We start from the raw sequence: 15987 nt of genomic DNA, 5'->3' as shown, positions 1-15987 counted from the left end.
CTGCCTCGCCCGCAGATCGGCTAGAGTAAAATCGAGCATATCCTCCAGCCTCACCTATATACCTGGACCTTGGCTCCTATGTGCCCCCACATCATACTTAACTCTCGCGGCAGCTTATCATGGTATACTCGGCCGTTTCCTAGAGTGAACTCGGGCTTTGGGGTCTGGGGTTTTTAAAATTTAAACCAAACCGACTGGGGCGTACTCGGGGGGACCTCGGGTGACTTCCCCTGGGTCCCGGGCTAGTTCCTGGCACCTATTTTCTGGGTCGGTCGGTCGGTCGGTCGGTCGTCGTCGTCGTCGTCGTCGCCGCCGCCGCCGCCGCCGCCGCCGCCGCCGTCGTCGTCGTCGTCGCGCGCGCGGGGGAGTTTCGAACCTAATTCAGTCGCAGGGCGACCGTAGAGAGGTGATGAGTTGCCCCATGCCAGCTGTCACGGCATATGAACCCGGGGATGCAAAAATCGAGTGGGGGCGCGCCCCGCAGTCGCAGTGATCGACAGTCTCGCCGCGGAAGGCCGCCAGCAGGATTTTTTGCGCTCACGAACCCCGTCGTCGCTGCCCGGCGCAGCACGCGCGCTTTTCGTGCACCACCTGGCGCAAAACGGCGAGGTGCCGGCGCATCACATCATCGCAGCGTTATCCGTCGGTCGAAACGATGCAGTTTTGTACGATTTCGATGAAGTTTTCAATGATTACTTCAATGAACAACCCGACGCGTTTGCTCTTGCTACGAGCCGCGGTCCTCACACTTAATTCACCGGCCGCGCTGAGCTTACGGCGCCCGCCGTCGGAAGCGGTTGGTGGTCCAAGTAAGCAAAATCTTACCGATGGCGACGCGCGGTGGAAAATTCCAGAGTGCTGGCGGGGACGAATGGGCAAATTTCTTAGAAAAATGTTCGCACTTAATTCGAGGGCCTGTTCCACGCGTCCAAACGCGTCGGTTCCTGAGGACTTGGAACAACGCGGGTTAACTTGTCCTCCCCGGAACCCCTCAGCTCAAGTCAGCTCCTAGCGCCTGCGAGACTTTCAGCATGTACATGTACAATTCTTAATTAAATCATTTCCTAATAAGAACACCGAGTTACTTGCTGGCTGTAGTAATCCCCCCCCGGAAGTGCTGGCTGTAGTAGTCGTCTCCCAGCTCCTGCCTGCAGTGCCGGGAACCGAGATTTCATGGAGTTTTCCAGAGCAAGATAGTGGGAGTTGCAAACGGCGAAGTGGACGCAAACATAGATCCCTCTCAGTCAATAATCTCCTGAAGTCCACCGAGAGCAGTAATTCCCTACTAGCTCGATCGCTCCGGAGCTATAACATAACGTAGTCTGGTCCGCATGGGTTCGTCTGTGTCAACCACTGCCAAGGACACAAATCCAAATCTAATTCTAGTCGGAGATCAGCGACCACGAGGAAAGCGATCTGGCGAAATAAATATGCATTCACCAGATCCGGCTTTGTTCGATCAAACATTCACAGCTGATATAATTGCTTCGTGCTTTTTGCACGCCGACGAGATCCAGGAGCGGCTCACGAGGTCCCCTGCGCGGCACATTCTGATGGGAGAATACCGTTCGTGTGCCTATGCTGCCCTCATGTTTCGCGGTCTATACCCTGACCAGATGGGGAAACCATGTCAAGATTCCTATGTCATCAACGAGGCACTGTTTCCAGGCCGTGATGAATACACGGCACACTGGTTCATGATCTTTGATGGCCACGGACCCGACGGCCACGAATGTGCGTGGTACTGCCGTGACAATATGGAACATGTTGCTGACCAGATCCTAGAGCGGGAACCTAGAATTTCAATACCTGATCTGCTTGTCCAAACAAACGAAACTGTTGATCGCAACCTTCATAAAAACTTTCATATCCCATCAGATGACTCAGGTAGCACAGCTGTATCTGTTCTGGCCATTGGAAGCACGTTATATTGTTCAAATGTTGGTGATTCACGTTGCATCCTCGGCGTGCGAAATCCAGCCGGTAAGGTTGGCGTTGCTGTGTTGGGCAGATAAATCAAGCATGTGATCCTTTATCATCCTCTTAGGTTGTACCAAAGGCACTGTCCTCTGATCAGACACTATACCGTGCAGATGAGCGACAGCGTGTTCTAGATCTAGGCGGGCGTGTTTTGTCAATAGGACAGATCGAAGGTCGAGTACCCATCAATCATGAGTTTGTGTGCGAGTTAGGAGATGAGATTGATCAGAATGGTGACCCTCCACGGATTTGGTTACAGAAAAAATTTGAACCAGGCTGCGCTTTCTCGCGTAGCCTTGGTGACAAAATTGCGGAGACAGTCGGCTGTGTTGCAACTCCTGAAATAATGGCGCATGAGCTTAGTGATGACGATGTCGTCTGTATTATTGCCTCAGATGGAGTCTGGGAATTCCTCACGAACCAGAATGTTGTGGATATCTGCCTTGCAACTCTAGACCCGTGCTGTCACACTGCAGACTCCTTTGAGATAAATTTCAGCACTGTGATTGCAGGTATACCGCGAGTTATAAAATTGTCTCAACTGCATACCAAGAATGGTATGAGCAAGAAGAGCGAATAGACGATATCTCAGTCATAGTTTTGTTTTTTGGTCGACATGAGATGCAGCAAAACAACGATCAAAATGTGCGCCTAGACACCCTCCCTAAACGCTCCAGGCGTGGATCGCATGCCAAGCTGGCCGTTGAATTTGAGAAGACAGCTTCAATTTTGCCCGTAGAAGAGAGAAACACGCGCCGTGGCAGCTTTTCCCGCCTTGGTTTTTCCAAGACAAGAGGATCCATGGATGCATAAAGTCAGTGCTGAAATCTCCATCGATGAACCTCACCTGCGCCTGGTGCTTTTTCGAAGTCAGAGTGCGTATGTTAGCTAGTTGGTAGTATGGCAAGTAAGCGTAGGTAGGTTGAGCAATTTTAGCCGGAATCTTAGATAGCCGACCAGGCAGCAAGCAACCTCGCTCGATCGAGCGAGCGCGCAGCACTGTAAGAAGTTCGGTAGATCATCATGATGGGAATCTTCTTACATTTGTGGACGTTAGGAGCCGTAGTAGCCAGGTTTGCGAGGTAACAGGGGCGGTATGCAGCTCGTAAGCTAGACACAGCGTAGCATTGCTGACCCACCGTGGAAGTTCGTTTCGATGTGCATTTGCTATTCATCTGCATACTAGAGCTTGTCACCCTTGTTCATAAGCATCTGCATATTAAAGCTCGCTAACTTCCCCAATATCAGGCTTCACCTTCTCACTCCTCCTGGCGACCACACGTTTTTGCTTCTCCTTCTTCTGATGGCGCTCTGCACGGATGTTGGTGCCCATCTGCTGGTCATATTTGTCTTCCTCCTCGTGAATATACGCCTCAATCTCATCCTCGGACATACCGCGCTCTTCCATGTCCTCGAGGAGTATTTCTTCCATCTCCAAAGGTGTGTGCATCGCCATGGGGTTGCCCATGTCGGCCATATTCTGTTGCATCTGCTCAGCCTGGACTACTCGGTGGTCGATTTCGACGAACTCGTAGTCTTCTCGCACCTTGTCACCAATGACTGCGTCTATTGGTATTCGAGTTTCGTAGTTGCACCGATCCGTGAGATGGTGGCAAAGGAGCTCGCGTGTCTGCTCTGGATCCGCGACATCGCCGTGCCAGAGAGCAAGCGCAAATTGGTCCACGTCCTCAAGCTCATCCTCGAAAATAAGATCGCAGGATTTTTTTACCGTCGCAGTTTCTCGGTCCCACTTTCGCACTTGATTCCGCCGCTCGACGAAGAGAAAACGGGCATTATTCAACTCCATGGCGGCGATTTCCGACTCACTTGGCTCGTTCCAATAGCGGCTTCCCTTGACGCTCGAAAGCTTCTCTGTCAGATCGACAGTCCACATCCACTCGCCGGCCTTGCGCTTGCGGTCACACACATCACTTATTGTCTGGATAATGTCGTCCTCCGAAAAGGCAGACCTACCAGGCCATCATAGGTTGTTACACATGCAAAGAAAACACACTTTTTAACTTTTTTGCCTGGGTGCTTCATTTCAGAAATGATCGGTTTGTCCTACAGGAAGCACACGACGTCCTGCAGGTATGTGCTCACTGATGCCGCACCTTGAGCTTTTCCATGGTGTCAAAGTATACTGAGAAAGCCACGAGCTCGCAAACGTCGCACATGATTGGGTAGAGATCATCTTTGACGTGGATCGGTTCCCGCATACGCTGCCTTTGTGGATTGAACAGCAAGTCTGGCGACTGCGCCGCGGCTCCACCAAGCAGGGACGTCAGCACAAAAAGATCGTTGTACATCTTGACCGAGGACAACCGAGATACAATAGTACAGGTCTGAATATTAAGGAATGATACAAGATATAGAATGATATAGTTGTATTAGGAGCTGGGTGTGCCTTCAACATGGGCTCCACCCATAGAGAGATAGAGAGATTTTTATCTTCATCTTCAGTGAACTGCATCTTGATGTTGCAGTGCACCTTACCCCACTGCGCTCCTACTGCGTATCCTGCTAGTCTTCCCTTCCTTTCCTTAATTCATTCTAATCCAGTTTCAAGTCTTATAGACAGCGAACTGAAGGAGTGACTGCCAAGCAGGCACAGAGTGCATAGCGCCCTTCTGTGTCTGTGGTGTCTGTCTGGTTAGCGTCACAGCGACGTGCCAGGCAGCACCAGGCTCAGCGAGGTTGCACAGTCGCCGGACAGTGCACCTGCTGGATAGTAGTGTGACTGACGTCATAGCGACGTTAGGAAGCTAGTAAACTATCCTAGCTTTCTAGGTGTGGGCCGACGCTCGGCCTCCTGTGAAGCCTCGCTTCATTCTTATGAACAAGTCAAAGCTAAAGACCACTCCAGCTATTTACTTGCACCCTGCAAACTATCACCTGCTTACCAAGCACGTGGCGGGAGCGAAGACGAAGGGCGCGTACAGATAAGCGCGGGCAGCGACTTTCACGGAGATGGATGCGCTAGGGCAACCATAACCTAGAGAGAAATACCCCAAACTAGGGTACTAAGGAACGTTGAGGTCAACGTTACGGGGTAGTGCAGTGTCATCTCCATAGTGTGACGTCGCGATAGTGAGGGAACAGGGTAATGTAAATTACGGGGATGATGGGGAATCACGATAGGGATACTCTCAGGATCGGGATCCTCTAACTAAGGAAAACTCTCTACTAGCGGCTATATCACTTGCACATATTAAGGAATGATGCAAGATATAGAATGATATACTAGTAGTTGGATTACCACCACCTCATGTGACCACCTCGCAGCCTTGGCAGGCCCGGTGCCTCCCTATAGACAGCGAACTGAAGGATTGACTGCCAAGCAGGCACAGGGAGCATAGTGCTTTTCTGTGTCTGTGGTGTCTGTCTGGTTAGCGTCACAGCGACGTGCCAGATAGCGCCAGCCTGAGGCTCAGCGAGGTTGCACAGTCGCCGGACAGTGCACCTGCCGCAGTGCTGGATAGTAGTGTGACTGACGTCATAGCGACGTTAGGAAGCTAATAAACTATCCTAACTTCCTACTAGTAGAGTAGCGTACTGTAGTGTAGTATAGTCATTAAGATATATCTTGCTTCTTCAGCACTAAGCATGCCCGGGCCATTGTACCACCGCCCGGGCCACGCCTCCCCGGGTAGGCTAAGTGCGATTGTTGTCGCGATCATCCCCGGCAAATCCAGCGATTCCCACTCGTCCCCTTACTGGAGCTGACTCGACTCAGTAGGCTCAGTTCGAGCCGCCGCGTCCGGCCGCGCGGCAGCCCGGAAGGGGCCCCACTCGACCCCGCTTCGCACCGGCCGCCGCCCCACGGACCCCGCGGGATCCCCCGACAGAGATAGCGCCAAGCGTGGGGCAATTAAGGGCGCGGGGAAGGGAGTCGCGAACTCAGCTGCGTTGGTTTTCTCGTGTCCGGATCAGCGCACGTGCATATCAGGAGCTCTGGTTCCTAGCACACTCACCGTCAGCCAGGCCCGAGCCCAGTTAATCGGGATGAAGCCTGTGCTTTCAGGTCTGGGCTCAGGATGGGTCTGCTCTCTGAGAGGCAAGAACACCTAGGCTGCAGGTCAAAGTCGCACCAAGTCTGGAGCGTAGGTGTTGTCTTTGTCGGGCGATTCTGAGAGATCACTCGAGTCTACGAATGGGTTGGGAGTATCGGGGGTGTTTGCACTGAAGGTGTGGCTTTTTTGCTTCGCAGGGTCTTCTTGCAAAAAAGTAAGGCCAGCGAGCTTGCGTTCGGCCTCTGCGAGAGCTGCACGGGTTGCAACGAGTCTGTCGCTGAGTTTTGTCCCAAGAACAGTAAGTGACGCGCCGTGGCAACGAAGCTCGAGACACTTCGAGGCAACGAGGTGCAACCGCCTATTGCGTTTGTTAGCTTTGGCATCTTCCACCGGTGGAAGCGATGGAGGCCTCACCAGCGCTCGTGTCCGTCGCCACTTGCGACATCGGAGGGGAGCATCGCTCTCACACATAGGCTTTGCATCAAGGTCAAGCTCGTCTGGTGAGAATGCACTGAAGAAGAGTTCGGTACAATTTCCATAAATCCAACCGTTTTCCGTAGTAGCGTTTTCCTCGAGGCGCCAGCCCCCGAGCCACTGCCAACTTGTTCCTGGAAGCGATGCTGCATCAGCAACATCGTAAAAGTACTTTTTTCCATGACCATCTGTAAAAGCAGCTCGAGGCTCGTGACCATTTAGTAGTTTCAGAGTCCGCGGGAATTTAATCGCACTACTGCGGCGCAATACCGGCGGCGCCTCGAGACGACTTGCTGCTGCGTCATCAAGGAGCGCATCCGGAAACTGAGTTGGTGATGTCCAGCCATCAAGTTCCATCCCCGTGCGGGCCTGCCATTCTATGACAGTGTCTTCGACGACGGCTGCTGCCATAGCTTCCTCACACCAGGGGCGAATGTGGAGGAGCATCGCGAGTCGAGGAGAGACGCCACATGTTTTGAGGGACGCAGCTTCAGCTAACGCCAAATCCACGTCCCCTAGCGTTTCCTCGAGGTCGTCATCTTGATCAGTGGTATTTGTTGCTTCTTCCACGTCCTGTTGCTCTGATCTACTCATGTTTTTAGTGGCCTCCGCGATGTATTTGTAGTGTTCGACTTGAGCCCTGAGTGCCGAGAGTTCCTTGCGCTGCACCTCCGCACCATCCGTGTCAACATCCGTCGTCGTAATGGGTGCCACCTCAGGCCCACCTGCTGCAACAATAAGCTCAGATGCGAGTCGCTTCTCAGCGTCGAGCTCCTCCCGAAGTCTGATGAGCTTGTCTCGCTGTCGGATGAGCTCACACCTACAAAGCCATACGCGGCGACTTAAGCGAAGCTAGACACACCACAAATTTGGGGTTCTTGCCTTAGGTCCTCTGTCCCACTGTCGCTCGAGTGGCCAGAAAGCGTAATAATTCGCGCAGATAGCCTTTTCCTCAAGACAACGTCATTCTCGTCGGCAGCCGCCCACAAGGATCCCACGGACGAGCCCGACACGGCCTTCGAATCTCGATCGTCACCTCGAAAGTAAGCCCTCAGTTTCTGCGCTGGACCATCACTTTCACGCTCAACTCTTGCCTCCCCGCCACCTGACCGCTGTCTGATTGTGTCTAGGAATAAACCCAATTTCCAACGGCCGCTTGGGTCTAAAAAATGACATTATATGGGACGAAAGCAGGACGCTGGCCCAATGCACGGTCCCACGTCGTCTGGTTCAAGGATGCATTGTGGAAGTAGGGATCCCCAGTGCTAGGATCGCGATAGGCGATCCACCCTGGAGGCAGTGGCTGCGGTGATTTTTCCATACGAGTACAGGTGCGGGTCATGAGTATCAGGATAGCTGAAATAATTTAATTCAGCCTGAATACAATAGTAGTAGATCTATATCACAAAAGCGGAAGGGCAAAATGGTGCTGCCATCACCGAGGAAATCTAATAACTTTTCCCGCGCGCGGCCGCCCCGCGTGCGCTTCGGCAGCCCCCCCCGCGGCGGCGTCCCGGACACTTCCACCGAGGCGATTTCCAAACGGCGGGGGGCGCGAGAAACGAGCGGTCGACGGTTTCGCGGTTTCCGCGCGGCGGCCCGACGGCGCGGTTCCCGCCCGCCGCTGCGGCCCGCGCCCGGGCCCCCCGCGACCCGCGAGGAGGTGCGGGGCGGCGGTTTCGCCCGCGGGACGCCCTCGGGCGCCGCGCGGCCCCGGCGGACTCGATCGGGGATTCGTTCGGGCCCGGCCCGGTCGGGCGGCGGGCGGATCGCCCGCGGCCCGCGTGCGGGGCGGCGGCGGCGGCGCGCGCGCGGCCCGCACCCCGCGGGGTCTCGGGACGCCCGCGCCCGCGCGGCGCCGACGTCGACCGGGGCGCCGCGGGCGACGCGCTCGGCGATCGGCTCCGGGCCGCGGGACCGGCGGCCGGGTCCGTCCGACGGGCCGCGCGGGGCGGGGGGGGGGACGTGACGATTTCTATGGGTCAGAGAGTATCTGCGGCGGCCCGGCGGCGCGACGCCGAAGGCCATCGCGGGACGGCCGGCGACGCGTTCGGGCCCGACGCTGCGCGCCCGCGCCTACTCGGGAATACGATCACCGACTTTGTGAGAGCCGTACTACGGGTCGCGCAGGGAAGCAATAAGATTACACAACCACCGGTCCCGAAGGGACGGGCTCCCACAACCATCGGTCCCGAAGGGACGGGTTCCCACAACCATCGGTCCCGAAGGGACGGGCTCCCACAACCATCGGTCCCGAAGGGACGGGCTCCCACAACCATCGGTCCCGAAGGGACGGACTCCCACAACCATCGGTCCCGAAGGAACGGGCTCCCACAACCATCGGTCCCGAAGGGACCGCGGCCGCCGCCGCGGCCAGCCCCCATAGCCATCGGCCCGAGTCGCGCATCTGAGGAGCCGGCTAGCCTTCGGCCAGGCCGCGTAAACACGGCGCCGCGCCCCCTCCGGCCGGCGCAGACTGACCTTTACCTTCCCGGAGGCCGAAGGCCGGAGGAGCACGGGCAAACTAAAGCCAAAAGTTAAATATTTTTACGCGAGCTCGACCATCCAAACCGGATAGCGAGCCAGCCGCCGGCAAAACCCGCAGAGTTAAATCTTCATCCATTTACGCCGCTTCAATGTCGCCCTGCGGCCTGTCAGCAGGGCAACGCTCGTGCCAGTTTTGGCGGAAGCCGATGGAATGTCCATCTTAGAGCACCCCGCGCTCCGCGAATATGCAGCGACGTGCAACGATCCCAGTGGCTTTGAGGTCCGCAAACATGTGCACGAGGCACCTGCGAAGACGCGGCATCCAGACGATTGCGAGGCGACGCAAACGGGCAGCGTCGGGGGGTGGAAGGGTGCGCGGCAGCTGCCCCCCGACCGAATTTCGGTCGCCTTCGAGCCACAGAGCGTCGGGGATCGTTCGTCATGGGGGCGACCAGATGCCCTCGCGGCAGCTCTTCGACTCGAGCCGATTTGATCGAGATCACCTCACCGCCTCCGGGAGGCGCGCGGCGCCGCGGGCGACACGGTGCTCACCGCGCAATGTATGTTTCAGGCTGGCAGCGCGGTCCTTCGCGAGCCGCTCGAGAAGGTCAATCGAAGGGGTGTGGCCTCGCACTCGCGCCGCCAGCTCGAACCCCAGCGCGAAGTTGGCCCCCCATCGGTCGTCGCTCGCCGTTTACGGCCGTTCTCGTCATCCACGGGCTGCCCCGACGCGAACAAAGTTGGTCGCCTTCGACCTATGGCCTTTCCGGAGCGATTCGCTGCGGGGCCCGAGAGGCGACATGGTCCACAGACCGAGCGGGGCGCCGAGCACGGCACCAACGCTGTCAGCCGCCGCCTAAATGCTCCTGCCGACTGACTCCTTAAATCGGGCTGATTTGCACACTGGGAGACAGAGAGTTTTTACGCTAGCCGCCAGATTTGATGGTTTAGTACATTTAACTCTCATGTTTTAGGCTATCAAACCGGACTAATGATCATTACGCCACATTTAACTTTTGGCTTAAGTTACTTGTCTAGCAAAAATTTACTGATGGAGATGCACCCCGGCTTAACACGCCATGAGGATTGGGCCACAGCCATTCTATGATTCCTTAGGTAGCTGTTGTCGAGCAGCATTCATGCTAATATGGGACGGACGGCGCAGCGCTGGCACCGACGGTCATCTTCGCCTTCGTCTGGATCCTTCAAGAGACGAACGTGGCGATGCGACAAACTTGGGATTATGCGTGGTACGAGCGGCGAGCAAAGCAGCTGGCAGACTGTTCACAAGCACCGGCAACGAGTTTGCACTACGAATCATTTAAATCTTTTCGCTCATGACCGAAATTTAGAGTTTGTTCGATTAAACAAGCAAATAACAGCGCTCCGCTCAGCCGATTCGCTACTTGCGCTTATGGAATCTCGTGGAGATGAATTCAATGATGTCAACATATCAACGGCAATCCATCGGCTTGGATCTCGATTCACCCCATTTTTTGAAAACCGGCGCGAGCCAGAAGCTGGGCTACGGAAGATCATGGGGCTTTGTGTTTTAAGCATCGCTCGTGGTGAGCTAACGCCCCGCAGCCTTGCGAATGTCGCCTGGGGCCTTGCGAGACTTGGTGTCGTAGCAACGACGCTCTTTGCTGCCATAGCGCAGGAAACTCCATATCGTGTCTTTGAATTCGGGCCGCAGGATTTAGCCAATCTATCCTGGGCGTTTGCCAAGGCTGACGTCGACGCGCCATCTCTCTTCGAGGCAATTGAAGCTGCAGCACCCGCCCAAATTGATGAGTTTACCCCACAGCATCTTTCTTCCACGGCCTGGGCCTTTGCACGAGCTGACGCGCATGCTCCAGCGCTATTTGATAGTATCGCGACCGCAGCGGTCGCGAGAGTGGATGCTTTCGCACCAATCGACCTTGCGAATACCGCATGGGCATTCGCATGTGCACATGAACGACATGGACTAGAGCATACGATCGTTTTTGATGTCATCGCACGACAAGTTCCTTCTAAGATCCATGCCTGCTCACCGCAAAACATGGCTACGATTGCTGCCGCCTTTGCTCTTGCGCGACGTGAGGCCCTTGGTGTCTTTGAGTTGATCGCAGTCGAGGCAACAGATCGCATCCACGAATTCAACGCACAGGAGCTTGCTGCATTCCACTGCGTCTTAGCCCGTGTGAGGGTGATACTTCAGTTATTTAGGCGACGGTGCATGCTTTCGCGGCTGCCGACTACGAGGCGCCAGCACTATTCCAGGCCATCGGCACAGCAGCTTCGCAGCGCATTTCTTCACAACCCGTGCCCGAGGTTCTAATGCGAACAGCCGAAGCTTTCTTTGAAATGAATTTTCCAGCGCCTGAGCTCCTCAGCGCTGTCGCGCATGTGATGTCACGCCGGTACGAGTTTTTCTCTACGAATGAAATAGCAAATGTCGCCAGGCGCTGTGCCCATGCAGAAATTGGCGCTTCTGCACTCATGCATCAGATTGTCAAGCATATTGACGACTATATTCATGTCTTCTCACTTGAAGATCTCGAGCGCTTTCATCTGCCTATCATATGGCAGGTGACTGCCAACGCGTTTGTGCGACTTGGCCCAACCTTCGATTCCCCGTCCATCCTCGTTGCTTCTGTCGTGGCATATGCCGCCCATGGTGTAACCAACCCGGACTTTTACGATGCTCTCGCGAATGCTGCCGCGAATAACATTGATGCGTTCACACCCGAGCTGCTTGTTAAGCTCACCAAAGCCTTCTCCACTGCCGGTGTCTCGCAGAAATATCTCTTCAACGTAGTTGCATCTACTGCCATCGCAAAGATCGACCGATTCAAACATCAAGATCTTCTTGTTCTTGCTTGGTCTTACTCGACTGCCTGTGTTGTAGCTCCGACCCTTCTAGAAGCCATCAACTCTGCCATTCCAAGAGAGCTGGACGCGGGAAAGATAGCGAACTCAGTCAGAGTCAAACACGATTGGTAGCCATGTGGCGGTGGCTCCGCCGGCGCTGGCCTCGACGGACTTCTTCGTGCTGAAATATATGAAAGGCTTTCTTGAAGGAAACGTCGAGGGACTTGTATTGTTCAGTCCATCAATATTGCCCGGGTCACAATGGTTCAAATCCAGCGATGAGCGACCAGGACGGGTGGGCTAGGGTCGCGATCGACCCCCCTGCAAACTCCGCTTAGTTCGGGGCTGGCATTCTCGGCCCCGGCGCCTGGCCGGATGTGCCCCGTCGTCCCTGGGGCGGGGCTGCTGCGGCGGCGACTCCGCAGGGGACGGGCTTGGCCATCTCCGGCGGCGACAAGGGCTAGAACCATCGCGTAGCCCATCATTGCCTTGCTCGAAATAGACAATTGTCGATTCCAGCTGTTGTATTTTTACCGAGTTTCAATTTAGCCGTCGAATCCCAGTGCCAGACTTGTATGTGCAGCCTGCAGACTTCGATTCCCATAGACCAGGCCACGCTACTCAGCACGTTTCAGAGAGGATAGCCTAGTTCGGGTTCGGAAGTCCTCCATACATTGACCAGGCACGGCACCGCACAGAGCGATGGCCAAATCCAGCCCAAGACCCCCCAAAGTGTGGCACTGCCGGGCAATTTCCTTGGGGCTTGACGTGATGACTTAGACTTGAAAGAAGTGAGGGAAAAAACAAAAAAGCCAAACAAGACAAAACCCAATGGATATTGCTGGTAAAAAATTAGAAATCAACAAAAGGGTGGTGCCTTCCGTCAGCGAGCGACATACAAGTATTGAACCTGGCAAGTGTAGATCATATGCCCCCCTGCCTGCCCCCTACGCTCATGCCACCCCCGGCGTGGGGACTCTCTCCGCAGGAGGCGGGCGTGTTCCACTCATGTCAGTTATGGAGCCTTAAATAATCGCCATCGATTAATCCCCCCTGTGGTCGGAGGCGGACTTGGTAGAAGTCGGACCAGAGTGAAGATCGAGCGAGAAGTAGCCGGCTAGCGGCCGGTAATTGGTCTTCAAGTTGTCTGGGGCTCAATTCTGGCTTGAGGGGGGAAATTGGCGAAATTGGCCGGATTGGCCGCGTTGGACATTTACCGTAGCGGCCTGGCCAACCGGGTGGATTTCGATGGCCCAGGCGGTTTGGTCGCACTTTCAGCAATTTTGGCATTCAACCTTGAAGTTGTCATTGCCAGGTCGTGAGGTAGTTTTCTGGCGAGTTTCACCGGTGTTTTAAATTATCCGGACGTGTTTCTGGAGATTTTGGGGGTTTCCAGGACGCTAGGCCGGTAACCTTTTCAGCTCGAGCTCGATCTCCACCCGAGGTCGGACTTCGAGTTAGAGAGGCCGAGACTCGGCTAGCCCCCCCCCTGCCCGGAAAGCCGCAGATACGCGTACCTGGCAGTGGGGTTTGAGCCCGCAGGGCTCTGCCCCGCTGTGCGACTTTGTCTTCCAGCGCCGCGAGTCTTTGCCGGTCCTTGAACTCGGCGTCCATGAGGTCGGTCTCAGTCCTCTCCCTCTTTCGCTTGGCGACGCGGTCCTTATATGATTGCTTGATGGAGAAAAACATGGGCCCGAGCTCGGCGAGCCACTCACCGTCGACGGCCGTCGTGCATTTCATGTACTCCCTCGAGGTCATGACGAGCTCGTGGTAGATGACGTGATCGGGCGTGTAGCCGAGGCCGAAGAGCGACGAGGAGGGGTGCAGGTTGCAAGGAATGGCGGACAGCATGTTAACGTACTCCCCGACACCCTTGAGGCGCGCAGCATTGAAGAAATACGCGGAGCAGATGGCCTTGCGGACGACGTCCCAGCTGTCGGGGCCGCAGGACTCGTGGGGCACGTGCTGGGCCTCCATGAGGTCGAGAAGCTGGGCGGCGACCTCGCGCGCCTTGGCAAGGGCCTTGTGCACGACGAAGTGCCGGTCGCACCAGCGCGCGTCGTAGCCGGCGGCGCGCCACGCAGCGTAGACGTTGAGGAGCGTGAGATGGTCGCTCTCGGGGACGAAGAACTTCTCACGTGCGGCATCGCTCTCCTCCTCGCGGTCCTTGGGCCGGAAGAAGACATTTGGGACGCTGAGGCATGCGACAATCGCGAGGACCTCGGCGCCACACGCGAGCCCGGCTGCGAAGAGAAGCATCTTGGCAAGGGGCGGGTCGAGGGGAAACTCGACCATACGTGCGCCGAGGTCGCTGAGCCCGCCACCATTGTCGAGGGCGCCAAGGACCCAGAGCTGGTACATGGAGTTTAAGATGTTCTCCTGCGGTGGTGGGTCCATGAACGCGAAGTCGAGGAGGTCGTCGACGCCGAGCGACTTGAGGAGGAGGACGACATTGCCGAGGTTCGTGCGCTGGATCTCTGGGACCTGGGTCGCGAGGAGTTCGTCACGGAATTGGCGCTCGGTGTAGAGGCGGTAGCAGAAGCCGGGGCCCGTGCGGCCTGCGCGGCCGGCGCGCTGCGCTGCGTTCGCGCGGCTCACGGGCGCGACCTGGAGGGCGTCCATACCGACGCGGGGGTTGTAGACCTTGAGTTTGCAGTAACCCGCGTCGACGACGTACTTGACACCGTCGACGGTTAGCGACGTCTCGGCGACATTTGTCGACACCACACACTTGCGGACGCCCCCGGCGGCCGCGTCGAAAATGCGGGCCTGGAGGTCTGCGGGGAGCTGGCTGTACATAGGGAGGAGGAGAAGGGGCGGCACACCGTCGCCGAGCGCCGCGCAGCGCTCCGCGAGCGCGCCGCACGTCGACTCGACGTCCTCCTGGCCCGTCATGAAGACGAGAATGTCGCCCGGCGGGTAGCTTAGGTGGATGGCGAGGGCCTGCTTGACGGCGCCATCGACGTAGTCCTCGCAGGGGGACTTGGCGAAGTACTTCTCCACGGGGAAGGTCCGGCCTGGGATGGCGAAGACAGGAGCGGCGCCACCGAAGAACGCCGCGAACGCGTCCGCGTCGAGCGTCGCGGACGTGACAACGAGCTTCAGGTCCCGGCGCCGCCGGAGCACGTCGCGCAGGATACCGAAGAGAACGTCCGTGTGGAGGCTACGCTCGTGTGCCTCGTCCATGACGACGACAGCGTAGCCGTCGAGGTCGGGCTCGCGGAGCGACTCGCGGAGGAGGACGCCGTCCGTCATGTATTTGATCACCGTCCGCTCGCTCGTCACGTCCTCGAAACGAATCGCGTAGCCGACCTCCTCGCCGACGTCGCAGCCAACCTCCGCCGCTACGCGTGCCGCGACGCTCATTGCCGCGACGCGCCGCGGCTGCGTGCAGCCAATGCGCCCGCCTGCGCCAAGCCCGTCCTCGCGAAGGTACTGCGTCAGCTGCGTCGTCTTCCCAGACCCCGTCTCGCCGACGATGATCACGACCTGGTTGTCACGGACGACCGTGAGCAGCGCATCCCGGACGCCGCGTACGGGAAGGCTCCGCCGCTGCTCCAAGATCGACCTCGAGGACGTGAACTCAGATGCGCCAGGCCGCTGCCCAGGCTCCGCCCCTCCCGCTCGGGCACCCCGGAACGAGCCGTCCGCACGGTGGTCGTACTCCGCGTCGGCGCGCGCCGCGCGGCGCTCGCGCGCATCGCGTGAAAGCTCCCCGGGGGCCGCCGCCATGCTGACGCCGCGTCCCTGATCGCCGCCCTTGAGCGCATCGCCCATGCGGCTCCCGCCGAGCTCCCAGAAGCGGTGTCGCATCTTGCTCCGCTCGCGCGTCTGTCGCATGGACCGGAGGAGCGCCTGCGGCGCGGGGGGGCGAGGCGTCGGGCCGCGCGACGCCGCGTGGGCGGCGCCCGGACGGCGGGGCGCGCTGAGCCGTTCCTCGCGTTCGTGGCCATATCCGACGTCGCGTCTCGGACCGTCGGCACCATGTCTTGCTGCGTCGTAAAGGCGACGCGACCGTCGAGGAATGGCGGGCGCAGCTGGTGCACGAGGAGCGTGCAGCGCGCCTCGGCCTCGTCGTCGAAGTCGAGCTCGACCTCGCGCTCGCTCGCGACGCCCGACGTGAGCAGCCGATTCTCTTCCCACGCGGCCTGATCCGCGTGGAGCTGCGACCGCCGCC

At 57.4% G+C, this 15987-nt stretch overlaps 2 protein-coding genes across 2 annotated transcripts; one reads left to right on the top strand and one right to left on the bottom strand.

Moving 5' to 3' along the window:
• Nucleotides 1–1757: 1757 nt before the first annotated feature.
• Nucleotides 1758–2793, top strand: AURANDRAFT_54478 (hypothetical protein; the record flags this gene model as incomplete). Its single annotated transcript, XM_009041363.1, has 4 exons — nt 1758–1988; nt 2048–2128; nt 2201–2439; nt 2493–2793. The coding sequence occupies 4 exons, from the start codon at nt 1758–1760 to the stop codon at nt 2791–2793; spliced, it is 852 nt and encodes a 283-aa protein (XP_009039611.1).
• A 10616-nt stretch (nt 2794–13409) lies between these two features.
• Nucleotides 13410–15985, bottom strand: AURANDRAFT_200 (hypothetical protein; the record flags this gene model as incomplete). Its single annotated transcript, XM_009041250.1, has 2 exons — nt 13410–15665; nt 15725–15985. Coding segments are annotated over 2 exons (2517 nt in total), but the record flags the coding sequence as incomplete, so codon positions are not given.
• Between the last annotated feature and the right edge of the window lie 2 nt (nt 15986–15987).

The sequence above is a fragment of the Aureococcus anophagefferens genome, assembly GCF_000186865.1.
Source record: "Aureococcus anophagefferens unplaced genomic scaffold AURANscaffold_20, whole genome shotgun sequence".
NCBI lineage: Eukaryota > Pelagophyceae > Pelagomonadales > Pelagomonadaceae > Aureococcus > Aureococcus anophagefferens.
Note: the sequence above shows the minus strand (reverse complement) of the source record. Positions and strands in the feature narration are given on the sequence as shown.